This window comes from Triticum aestivum, chromosome 7D, assembly GCF_018294505.1.
Source record: "Triticum aestivum cultivar Chinese Spring chromosome 7D, IWGSC CS RefSeq v2.1, whole genome shotgun sequence".
NCBI classification, from domain to species: domain Eukaryota; kingdom Viridiplantae; phylum Streptophyta; class Magnoliopsida; order Poales; family Poaceae; genus Triticum; species Triticum aestivum.
Window position 1 is genome coordinate 266,649,550 of NC_057814.1, and position 13,345 is coordinate 266,662,894.

The following is a 13,345-nucleotide window of genomic DNA, read 5'->3' on the forward strand; positions in this document are numbered from 1 at the left end:
GCGGACAGATGCCGGAGCAAATTTAGGGCTCAACATTTAAGATGCCCTAATACAGTAGGTTAAAGGACAGTTGCTGAACGTAAGAGCAACTTCAACGCGCCGACCCAAATTGTTCGTGCGTGTCCGTTTGCATCCAAAACAGATGAAAACACTATGCCTCACCTTCACTCTTATGCTAAGAACAAGCAAGTTACTCTTGCTCAAGCTACTAATTTGGATATGGATAGTTTCTATGATATGTTCTATCTCCCTATGTCTTCTATTGCTGTCCAACAGAGCAATGTTTTAAGAGAGTTGATTAATAACAGAGCTAGATTTCAATCTGCTGACATATGGCAATTCTACTGGGGTGGCACAAAGTACTCCAATAAAAGGATTTATCTGAAATATATTGGTAATCCACCTGATGCTCCCAAGCCTTTTCAATGGACCTGGAAATCTTGCTCCCTCCCTAAACAATTTTTTTTCTTCTGGTTGCTACTATAAGACAGACTCAACACGAGAGATCTCCTTATGAGGAAAAGTTTCCACATTGAGAGCAGCAGATGTGTCCTATGTGATGATGAACCCAATGAGCAATTCATCCACTTATTTTTCAGATGTGACTTTAGCCACAATTTCTAGTTATCTATTCGATTTCAATGGAACACTGATCTTAATCTGATGGAGATGCTTGTGGAAGGAAAGAAGAATAACAACATATGTTGCTTCAATGAATGCCTAATTGCAGGATGCTGGAGTATTTGGAAACATAGAAATGGCATCATATTTGACCACCAGATCATGAATATCAATCAATGTATTGCTAGCTTCAAGGAGCACTGTGACATGATCATAAAAAAAGTTAGGCCTAGGTTGAAAGAGGGGATGCAATCCTGGCTAGACTATTTGTGGACTTCCTTGGTTTGAACTCATTGTAAATCCATGAAACTACCCATTATATTATTAGAAAATGAGTTACAGTGGGTGCCTTCCTCACTGTGTGTTGCTAAAAAAACAGATGAAAACATCGGCCCAACGTGCTGACCCAAACCTAAAAGTCGTCCGTTCCCTATCTGTCTGGATGCATTTGCGACCCATATTTGCGTCTGATTTGCGTCCACGCGGACACGAGACGGACACGCCTCTGCCCCCTCACTCCCTCGCCGACGACAACAAACCTAGCGAGCTCGCCATGGGTTTCTTTAACAAGGGCAAGGGCAAGCTCGACCCGGCGCCGGCTTGTCCTGCGGCCGGGTCCCGCCTCCGCCGCCAGAGGGCGCGTATGCGTTGGTGCCGCATGCGGCAAGGTGTCGCCCGCCATGGGACTGACTCTACATCCCCATGCACCGCGCGCAGTACCACTGGTACTACAGCCAGCCGCTGCCGTGGCCGGATGAACCTCCCCCTTGGGTGGCACCTTGACCCTCACCGCATCCCAGTGTCGGCGGTGCGCACACGGAGGAGGTGCGCAAGCGTTGCGCCCTCCTATTGCCGGAGGCCCGGAGCAACAACGCAACCCGACGTACGTGGCAGACTCCCCCAATTGGGAGGTGGCGCCGGAGGAGTAGTAGGCGGCCTACCAGTCCGCATTGGAGGCGGCACTCCAGTGCGCCCTCGAGGAGAGCTAACTCGAGGAGGACGCGCGCTGGGATGACTTGGAGGAGGCCCTCGCGCTGTCGGCGGTGGGGGACTGCGTCTACCCACTGCCGCTACATGAGCCCAAGCCTAAGCCCGAGCACACGCCCACGCCCACACCGCCCACGGAGCTCGAGCTGGAGATGTACGCGTGGACCGGCATCCTCCGCGAGCGGGTGAACGCGCCGGCCATCGCGTGTTGGGCGCGACGCCGGAGCAAGAGAAGCCCTACATGGAGCCCTGGCAACAGCTCCACCTGTCGGAGGAGCACGACGACGACGAGCACCAGATGCATGCCGAGCGCGAGGAGGAGCGCATGAGGAGGAAGTGCGCCGGGAGCAGCAGCAGCAGGAGCGCGCGCACGCCATGCAGCAATTCCTCCGGGCCAGCCTTCGTCGACCTCACCGGCGATGACTGCAACAATGATGACGCCTAAGGCAGCGTGCTGGGTGGCTGGGAAACATATTTTCTTTATTTTTTATTTTTATTAATGTTTAAGTGGACTTTGATTATGTTAAATTTAGATGCATTTTTTTGAAATTATTTTTTAAGTGGACGATCTTTTTAAGTGGACGATCTGGCCAACCCAAAGAAAAAGATGGACAATCCGATCCACTCAGCCGATCAAAATGAATAAAAAAGAACAAAATTCACGTCCGTTTGGTCGGCGCGTTGGAGTAGCTCCCAAATACGTTTCCTGTGTGGCAAAGCGGACTTCAATCTTGGTAAGGAGTGTGGGAGGCGACTACCCGCGGTACCCCCATTCAGCGATCTCCGTTTGCATCTCCGATCGTCTCGCCGGCGTCAGCGAGAATGCAGGGCGGATCCAGCGGCATCGTCTACGGCGGCCTCAAGTACCAGGCAAGCAACATCACCTTCTCGAAGCTTCTAGAGCACTCTCCCGTAGCGCCCCTCTTCCGTCTCCTCCTCACCTTCTTTTTCCCCTCTTCCAGGCGCGGTGCATCACCGACGTGCGCGCGGACGCCGGTTCCACCACCTTCCTCGCCGGAACCCTCAGCCTCAAGGAGGAGAACGAGGTACGTTTCTTGCGGGGGACTCTGCCCTGCACTGTGGCAATTGGAGCAGTGATCTCTTCTTTGGGTGGTTGAGAATGGTGCGTGATTGGATCTCGAATTCCTCGTGTCCAAGAATAGGTGCACCTGATCCGGCTGCTGCCGGGGGAGAACGAGCTCGTGTGCGACGGGCTGTTCTACCATCCCAACGAGATCTGGGACCTCAAGTCCTGCCCCTTCGACCACAGGCTATTCTCCACGGTCTACACCTCTGGTAGAAATGCTCCACTCTTTTCCGAATTCCCCTCTTCTTTTTTTTCTGATGCATTGAGCATTTTGAGATGCAATTCTAAAGCGTTTCCATGTGTTACAATGTGAATGACAGGTGAGGGTTATGGCGCGTCCGTTTGGAAGATCCCGGAGCTGTATGGGCAGTCCAACTCACCGCAGCTTGAGCAGCTCTTCATGCTCGATGACCACACGGACAAAATAAGATGGTGCACTCTTGTTTGCCTTGAAGTTCTGTGCTTACTCTAGAGCTACTTAATCTTTTTGCCATACAGGGTGTGTTTGTGCTTGTTGTCTTCTTGAGTTTTAGACTAGATGTAAACAGAGTCCAGTCGGAGAATGCGTTTGTTGTTTAATGTGTCTGTGCTGGTGGGTATTTGCAAAGTTCAAATTGGCAAATTATAATGCTCTGGCTGTGGCCGTGGCAATGCTTACATGCAGCATGCACTGATATGAGAGGGTTTTAGTAAGACGGGTACACTACACTGAACATATCAATTTGGCAGAATATAGCTCACTCGTATCACAACACACAATAGATGATTTTTTTTTAATTACACAATTATTCTGAGTTACTGTTTTTAAAAAAAAAAATCTGATCTCCGTCATGGTTTTGTAAGTTTCCCATGTTATCCATATAATATTGGTTAGCTTTGCATATCTTGATATTTTGTGGAGGATCTGTAGTGAGACAATATCTCTCATGCATATGATCTTTATTAGCTAGTTTGTTTTTGCAGTGTTCTCTGGTGGCCACTGGGGAAGCATGATAAGCTAATTAGCATCGATGACAGAAACATTTTTCTCTGGAACATAGATCCATCAAATAAATCAGCCAAGGTGTGTCGATCATCCTTTTGTTTAACATACATTACAAATTCTTTTCATTATTTATATGCCTAATATGAGTATATAAAATCTGAAACATCAATATCTCTATTAGCATCAGTTTAGTACTTCATCATGGTCCTAATTTGAGTACCGAAATTGCAGGTGATATCACAGGGATCTGCTGACATGCTTCCCAATTTACGTGGTGGAGCTTGGGATCCACACAATCACAACGCAGTTGCTACAATAACTGATTCGTCACTCCACTTCTGGGATCTCCGTTCTATGAAGTTAGTACTTTGACAATCCCACATCAGATTATCTGAGTTTTATACTTATGTTTGGATTTTCAAATGCTGTACTTACATCTATGTGCATGAACTAATTGTTCTTAGGAGATCAAATGCAATTGAACATGCTCATATCCGGGATGTGGATTATAACCCCAAGAAGCAAAACATAATTGTGAGTTTGGTGCATCTTGTTCTTCGGATAAAAACTATTTTATTTCTTCTATCAGAAGAACAGCAGGTTTATGAGTTGCCTTTTTTGTGTGGTAACCCTGAAAATGGGTATTTTTTTATTAGTTTCTTTTTCTCCGTTACCTTTCATACCTTCTTTGGATTGGAGGATTTTCACAGGATTCTCACGGGATATCAATCCTCAGGATTGTTTCCTATGGAACGCATTTGGATCGTAGGATTGGGTCATTAAAATTCCTTAGGTTTTGGTTGCCAAGGTGCTGATTCCAGAGGAATTTACACATGAGGTCCGACCTCTTGAAAAATTCCATAGGATTGGCTATGTCATGGCAACCAATTCCTTCATTTTTCCTATTCCTTTGTTTTACAAATCCTGTGATCCAAAGAATTTGCAGAGTTACTTTTTCTTGCACTTGTGTAAGTAACATAGTTAATATTTAATCTGGATTTGCCACTACTTCTTACTTAGTTATTGTTTGATCAAATTCTTTGTGTTGATGTGTTTGGCAGCAGGTTTGAAATTTATCATTATCTTTTATAATAGGGTTAATTTAGTCCATTGGAACCTCAAATCTTATTTTGTAAATTTTTGCTGAGTCGGACTCTAGTATCCATGTCGGAGTAACAGTTTGCAAATTTCTTTCATTCAGCTTCGTTTGTTTATGCTGCTTGAGGTTCCCTTTTGCGGTGCAGGCAACAGCAGAGGACGAATTCGGAATTCGCTTGTGGGATCTCAGAATGCTTAAGCATCCTCTGAAGGATCTCCCTGGACATTCACATTGGTATGTTGGTGTATCTTATAGTAAACTCAAATGAAAATCCGTTTTTTCTGTATTTAGTTGATGAAATGTTCTAAACCTGCACCATTTGTTCTATGCATATTTGATGTGAATGTGTGCTCCTTGATGCTTGAAATCCTTCATATGAGTGCATTTTCGTCCCATGTCAACATTGTTGTTACTTTTTATTGGTCTGGTGTCATAGCACTTTACCACCTATATGGGATGATGCCAGTCCTCTGGATGATGCTGTCAACTCACCAATTTAATATATATGGTTACTAATTTGCTTTTGTGATTTCTTACTCCAGCGATCAAGTTAATTGACCTCGATATAATGATTTTTGCAGGACATGGGCTGTTCGGCACAATCCTGAGTATGATGAGCTGATTCTGGTCTCTCTCTCCCCCTCCCCCTCCCGCCCTCGCTCTCTCGCGCGCGTGTAGTAATATATATATATATATATATATATATATATATATATATATATATAATTTAAATTGTAACTGACTATTGAAACTTCTGTATAGAGTGCTGGAACGGATTCAGCTGTCAATTTATGGTTGGCTAAAGTTGGCACTGATGACTCTGGACCCGAAAGGTTTCTGTTACTCACAGATTTGATTAATTTGTTTGAGGTTGTAATTTTGATGCCCCCAATCTTATTTTCGCAGCCCTTCTGGTTCGCCCACTAGGCAAGAAGAACCATTACTGCACTCGTATACTGACTACGAAGATAGCATCTATGGTACCGTTGAACCTCCCGACTTGTATGTACATTGAAATTTTGACAAAGAATCACAGAGCTGACTGAAATTGTAGGAATTGCATGGAGCTCCCATGATCCATCGTTGTTTGCTTCTTTGTCTTATGATGGAAGGGTGAGTACCTGCAACCTTTTTGTTATTTATTGTAAATGTTGATTTGTGCTTTCTAATGTTACATTTTGTCTTAACTGTTGAGAAATCCTCTGATGGTCAGGTTGTTTTAGAATCTGTCAAGCCCCACCTGCAGAGAAAATGAAGCTTGTTGGTCTATTTTCTCCACTTCATGTGTATGTATATGAAATACTTGTCTTAGCTCTCACTATACCTGTTCTTTAAGATTTCCGATGGTATCTCTTGTTCTAATAAAATGTTCTTTTCTCCCACAGGCAGGCTTGTTTGTTGTGCATATAATTGGTGTTGTAGAGCTTCGTTCTTGCCATTGTGTGTTCGGCTATAAGGGGCTGATGCGATGATTTGGTTCTAGTAACCCTGGTGCAATAGCAAGCCATTCATATCTCAATAATCACGGCGACGGAAGTCCAGGATGGTTGCTGGAGAAAAAACTGATGTAGTCACAGTTGAAAAGAATATAGCGCAGCTGAGATTTCAACAGTTCTCCTATATCTTCAAATTTTGTCACTAGTTTTTCATTTTGGATTTCTGGGGAAACTGTGGATATCGGTAGTGGTAGTTAATTGCTGCTTCTGGGCTTGTTAGAATTCTGATATCCGATGAGCCTGGTTGGCATGATGTGATGAAGTATAACTGAGCTGAAGTTTGTACTAGTGTTGTGATTTACAATATCTATGGATTTTTCTGTTTACCGGTCAATTCTTAATATTCTTGTAGGATGCTTTTCTACAACAGATTGCAATATTCCATCTGTATCTTACAAAATGGCTTAGTCTAGGTCTAGTATATTTGTGTCTTGAGAGTTTTTCGCCTGAGTTGAATTGTACTCCAAATACTCTCTCCATTCCTAAATATAAGTCTTTTTTAGAGGTTTCACTATAGAGACTACATTCAGATGTATATAGACGCCTTTTAGAACATAGTTTCACTCATTTTGCTTCGTATAGTCTATTGTGGAATCTCTAAAAGGACTTATATTTATATTTAGGAGTTGGAGGGAGTAGATGCTAATAGTGCTGCGGCTTGCAAGTCAACTGAAGACTAATCTCTGATTTCCTATTACTAATTCTAATTAATGTGAAACTTGTGGCTCCAATTGTGCGCATGAACAACCTACCACCCGGGAAGGATCGCATGCTTATGTCTTTGCAACAACAAAACTGATGTGCAAACGACGATTCCCGGCGGATATGTGCACGACACTTCACTTAGTGAGGACGTATGTAGTTACACCCACAGACGTCGAGAGAACCATGTCGAAGGAACTCGGCAAAGTGACTCTGCTACTACATATATCGAACCAATTACTAGTCACGCCAATTCAATTATTAGATACTTTTGTTTTTTTAGTAACGATTCTAATATTCATAAGAATACGATGTTGCCTAAATTGGGTATATTTGTGTTGCTTAATAAAGGGTCCAACATGAAGAAGAAGGATGACCATTGAAGCATGATCAAGTATGGAGACGATGGCGCGTGCAGGAGGAACAAAAACGAAGTTTCCAGTGGAGTTTTCAACAGTTTGAAGTCACCATGATGACATACAAGGACATAGGTGAAATATACAAAATATCTTTCATAAATTTCGTCCATAGCTTATTATAGGTGCTTCGCCATCTTATTTTTGTGTCAGCCACGTAATTTCCAAATAATACTTCGTAAGCTATTTCTAGAGTCCGCATTTTAGGGAAAACGACTCAGAAGGTGTTTTAGTCCCACCTTGTAAGGGTGGACGAAATTGCCTCTCTTTTTCCCTATATAAATACCGCCCTTAAGACACCCGTTAGACTTGGTTTTTGTGTAGATTGAAGTTCACCATAGCTACAACTCGCGTCTTTCGTTTGTGTTCAACGACCAGACCAAGATGTCACAAAACGCCACTTGATTAGTAAAGCTTTCCTCTTAAATTCGCAATATTCAGAATGCAATCTCATTTTCTTACATGTTCTTCATTTCTAGGTAGGAAATAGACCCTTGTAGTTAGGTTGATCGTGCTCTGGCTAATAACCTCTCAGAGTTGGTTTAGCGATTGCTATGGCGCGACGTCTTGGCACGTTCGTAATCGGATCGTCAAAGTCGACTTTCACCGAAAGCGATAGCTACCTGTTGGGGAACGTAGCATGCAATTTCAAAAAAATTCCTACGATCACATAAGATCTATCTAGGAGATGCATAGTAACGAGAGGGGGAGAGTGTGTCCACGTACCCTCGTAAACCGAAAGCGGAAGCGTTAGCTTAACGCGGTTGATGTAGTCGAACGTCTTCTCGATTCAACCAATCAAGCACTGAACGTACGTCACCTCCGAGTTCTGCACACATTCAGCTCGATGACGTCCCTCGAACTCTTGATCCAGCAAAGTGTCAAGGGAGAGTTTCGTCAGCACGACGGTGTGGTGACGGTGATGGTGATGTGATCCGCGCAGGGCTTCGCCTAAGCACTACGGCAATATGACCAGAGGAGTGAACGGTGGAGGGGGGCACCGCACACGGCTAAGAACAATTGATGTGCCTTAGAGGTGCCCCCGCCCCCGTATATAAAGGAGGGAGAGGGGAGGAGGCCGACCTAGAGGCGCGCCAAGTGGGGGGAGTCCCACTTGGACTCCTAGTCCAATTCGCCCCCCTTCCTTTTATCGGAGGGGGAAAGGGGGAAGGAGAGGGAGAAGGAGAAGGAAAGGGGGGCCGCGCCCCCTCCCCTAGTCCAATTCGGACTCCCCATAGGAGGGCGCGCGCCACCCCCTTGTGGGCTGCCTTGCCTCCCTCCTATGGCCCATATGGCCCATATCTTCCCCCGGGGGTTCTGGTAACCCCCTAGTACTCCGATACGTACCCGATACATTCCGAAACACTTTTGGTGCCCGAATACTATCATCCAATATATCAATCTTTACCTCTTGACCATTTCGAGACTCCTCGCCATGTCCGTGATCTCATCCGGGACTCCGAACAATCTTCGGTCACAAAAACACATAACTCATAATATAGATCGTCATCGAACGTTAAGCGTGCGGACCCTACGGGTTCGAGAACTATGTAGACATGACCGAGACATATCTCCGGTCAATAACCAACATCGGAACCTGGATGCTCATATTGGTTCCTACATATTCTACGAAGATCTTTATCGGTCAAACCGCAATGACAACATACGTCATTCCCTTTGTCATCGGTATGTTACTTACCCGAGATTCGATCATCGGTATCTTCATACCTAGTTTAATCTCATTACCGGCAAGTCTCTTTACTCGTTCCGTAATACATCATCCCGCAACTAACTCATTAGTTACATTGCTTGCAAGGCTTATCATGATGTGTATTACCGAGAGGGCCCAGAGATACCTCTCCGATACTCGGAGTGACAAATCCTAATCTCGATCTATGCCAACCCAACAAACACCCTCGGAGATACCTGTAGAGCATCTTTATGATCACCCAGTTACGTTGTGACGTTTGATAGCACATGATACGTCCATTTTGCATCATGCTTTTATATAGATATTTATTGCATTATGGGCTGTTATTACACGTTATGTCACAATACTTATGCCTATTTTCTCTTATTTTACAAGGTTTACATGAAAAGGGAGAATGCTGGCAGCTGGAATTCTGGGCTGAAAAAGGAGCAAATATTAGAGACCTATTCTGCACAACTCCAAAAGTCCTGAAACTCCACGGAAGTCATTTTTGGAATTAATAAAAAATACTGGCGAAAGAATCCACCAGAGGGGGCCCACACCCTGGCCACGAGGGTGGGGGGCGCGCCCTACCCCCCTAGGCGCGCCCCCTACCACGTGGGCTCCCTGGCAGGCCTCCGGTGCCCATCTTCTGCTATATGAAGTCATTTACCCTGGAAAAAAAATCAGAAGCAAGCTTTTGGGAAGAAACTCCGCCGCCACGAGGCAGAACCTTGGCGGAACCAATCTAGGGCTCCGGCAGAGCTGTTCTGCCGGGGAAACTTCCCTCCGGGAGGGGGAAATCATCGCCATCGTCATCACCAACGATCCTCTCATCGGGAGGGGGTCAATCTCCATCAACATCTTCACCAGCACCATCTCCTCTCAAACCCTAGTTCATCTCTTGTATCCAATCTTTGTTCCAAAGCCTCAGATTGGTACCTGTGGGTTGCTAGTAGTGTTGATTACTCCTTGTAGTTGATGTTAGTTGGTTTATTTGGTGGAAGATCATATGCTCATCCATTATGCATATTAATACCCCTCTGATTATGAACATGAATATGATTTGTGAGTAGTTACGTTTGTTCCTGAGGACATGGGAGAAGTCTTGCTATTAGTAGTCATGTGAATTTGGTATTCGTTCGATATATTGATGAGATGTATGTTGTCTTTCCTCTAGTGGTGTTATGTGAACGTCGACTACATGACACTTCACCATTATTTGGGCCTAGAGGAAGGCATTGGGAAGTAATAAGTAGATGATGGGTTGCTAGAGTGACAAAAGCTTAAACCCTAGTTTATGAGTTGCTTCGTAAGGGGCTGATTTGGATCCATATGTTTCAGGCTATGGTTTGGTTTACCTTAATACTTCTTTTGTGGTTGCGGATGCTTGCAATAGGGGTTAATCATAAGTGGAATTTTTGTCCAAAAAGGACAGCACCCAAGCATCGGTCCACCCACATACCAAATTATCAAAGTAACGAACGCGAATCATATGAGCGTGATGAAAACTAGCTTGACGATAATTCCTATGTGTCCTCGGGAGCGCTTTTTTCTATATAAGAGCTTGTCTGGGCTTGTCCTTTGCTACAAAAAGGATCGGGCCATCTTGCTGCACTTTATTTACACTTGTTACTTGTTACCCGTTACAAATTACCTTATCACAAAACTATCCGTTACCGATAGTTTCAGTGCTTGCAGAGAATACCTTGCTGAAAACCGCTTATCATTTCCTTCTGCTCCTCGTTGGGTTCGACACTCTTACTTATCGAAAGGACTACGATAGATCCCCTATACTTGTGGGTCATCAAGACTCTTTTCTGGCGCCGTTGCCGGGGAGTGAAGCGCCTTTGGTAGGTGGAATTTGGTAAGGAAAAATTTATATAGTGTGCTGAAATTTACTGTCACTTGTTACTATGGAAAACAATCCTTTGAGGGGTTTGTTCGGGGTATCTTCACCCCGTCCGGAACCACAATTAGCTACCCCTCAACCTACTGAACCTACTGAAAATGTTTACTTTGAAATTCCTTCGGGTATGATAGAGAAACTGCTAGCTAATCCTTTTGCAGGAGATGGAACATTGCATCCCGATTTACACTTAATCTATGTGGATGAAGTTTGTGGATTATTTAAGCTTGCAGGTATGCCCGATGATGTTATCAAGAAGAAGGTCTTCCCTTTATCTTTGAAGGGAGAGGCATTGACATGGTATAGGCTATGTGATGATATGGGATCATGGAACTACAAACGATTGAAATTGGAATTTCATCAGAAGTTTTATCCTATGCATCTTGTTCATCGTGATCGTAATTATATATATAATTTTTGGCCTCGCGAAGGATAAAGCATCGCTCAAGCTTGGGGGAGGCTTAAGTCAATGTTATATTCATGCCCCAATCATGAGCTCTCAAGAGAAATGATTATTCAAAAATTTTATGCTCGGCTTTCTCTCAATAATCGCTCCATGCTCGATACTTCTTGTACTGGCTCTTTTATGATGAAGACTATTGAATTAAAATGGGATTTATTGGAAAGAATTAAACGCAACTCTGAAGATTGGGACCTCGACGAAGGTAAAGAGTCAGGTATAACACCTAAGTTTGATTGTGTTAAATCTTTTATGGATACCGATGCTTTCCGTGAATTTAGCACTAAATATGGACTTGACTCGGAGATAGTAGCTTCTTTATGTGAATATTTTGCTACTCATGTTGATCTCCCTAAGGAGAAGTGGTTTACATATAATCCTCCCATTGAAGTGAAAGTAGCAGCACCTATTAAAGTTGAAGAAAAGACTATCACTTATGATGATCCTATTGTTCCTACTGCTTATGTTGAGAAACCACCTTTCCCTGTTAGAATAAAGGATCATGCTAAAGCTTCAACTGTAGTCAACAAAAGTAATATTAGGACACACAAACCTCTTGAGCAAGTTAAAGTTGAACCTAATATTGCTATGGTTAAAGATCTCTTGGCTGATAATATCGATGGGCATGTTATTTACTTCTGTGATGAGACTGCTAGAATTGCTAAACCTGGTACTAAAGATAATCATAGACCTGTGGTAGGCATGCCTGTTATTTCGGTTAAAATAGGAGATCATTGTTATCATGGCTTGTGTGATATGGGTGCTAGTGCTAGTGCAATACCTCATTCTTTATACAAAGAAATTATGCATGATATTGCACCTGCTGAGATAGAAGAAATTGATGTTACAATTAAGCTTGCCAATAGAGATACTATTTCACCGATTGGGATTGTTAGAGATGTTGAAGTCTTGTGTGGGAAGGTTAAATATCCTGCTGATTTTCTTTTTCTTGGTTCCCCACAAGATAGCTTGTGTCCCATTATATTTGGTAGACCCTTCTTGAACACTGTTAATGCTATAATAGACTGCGAAAAGGATACTGTTACTATTGGTTTGGGTGATATGTCTCATGACTTCAATTTTGCTAAATTTCGTAGACAACCCCGTGATGAGGAATTGCCTAGTAAAGATGAAATTATTGGTCTTGCTTCTATTGCCGTGCCTCCTAGTGATCCTTTAGAACAATATTTGCTAGACCATGAAAATGATATGTTCATGAATGAAAGAAGGGAAATAGATGAAGTATTCTTTAAACAGGGACCTATTCTGAAACACAACTTGCCTCTTGAAATCCTAGGGGATCCTCCTCCACCCAAGGGTGATCCCGTGTTTGAGCTTAAACCATTACCTGATACTCTTAAATATGCTTATCTTGATGAAAAGAAGATATATCCTGTTATTATTAGTGCTAACCTTTTAGAGCATGAAGAAGAGAAATTAATGAAAACTCTGAAGAAGCACCGTGCTACTATTGGATATACACTTGATGATCTTAAGGGCATTAGTCCCACTCTATGTCAACACAAAATAAATTTGGAGAAAGACGCCAAACCAGTTATTGATCACCAACGACGGCTAAATCCTAAGATGAAAGAAGTGGTAAGAAAGGAAATATTAAAGCTCCTTGAAGCAGGTATAATTTATCCCGTTGTTGATAGTCAGTGGGTAAGTCCTGTCCATTGTGTCCCTAAGAAGGGAGGTATTACTGTCGTTCCTAATGATAAAGATGAATTGATTCCGCAAAGAATTATTACAGGTTATAGGATGGTAATTGATTTTCGCAAATTAAATAAAGCTACTAAAAAGATCATTACCCTTTGCTTTTCATTGATCAAATGCTAGAAAGATTATCCAAACACACACATTTTTGCTTTCTAGATGGTTACTCTGGTT

The 13,345-nt window shown here is 43.3% G+C and overlaps 1 protein-coding gene across 2 annotated transcripts; it reads left to right on the forward strand.

The window, feature by feature from the left end:
* Positions 1–2,277: 2,277 nt before the first annotated feature.
* On the forward strand, positions 2,278–6,609 carry LOC123166164 (WD repeat-containing protein DWA2). 2 transcript variants are annotated; one of them, XM_044583936.1, is made up of 14 exons: positions 2,278–2,478; positions 2,571–2,654; positions 2,772–2,904; positions 3,016–3,127; positions 3,659–3,758; positions 3,912–4,039; positions 4,145–4,214; positions 4,925–5,013; positions 5,361–5,406; positions 5,542–5,612; positions 5,686–5,759; positions 5,834–5,892; positions 5,993–6,071; positions 6,165–6,609. In XM_044583936.1, exons 1-13 carry the CDS (start codon positions 2,431–2,433, stop codon positions 6,032–6,034), a joined length of 1,056 nt encoding a protein of 351 aa, XP_044439871.1. In that variant the 5' UTR covers positions 2,278–2,430; the 3' UTR covers positions 6,035–6,071; positions 6,165–6,609. The 2 variants fall into 2 exon arrangements, with proteins under 2 accessions (XP_044439871.1, XP_044439870.1); XM_044583935.1 differs by having other exon boundaries at positions 5,993–6,065.
* The last annotated feature ends 6,736 nt before the right edge of the window (positions 6,610–13,345 follow it).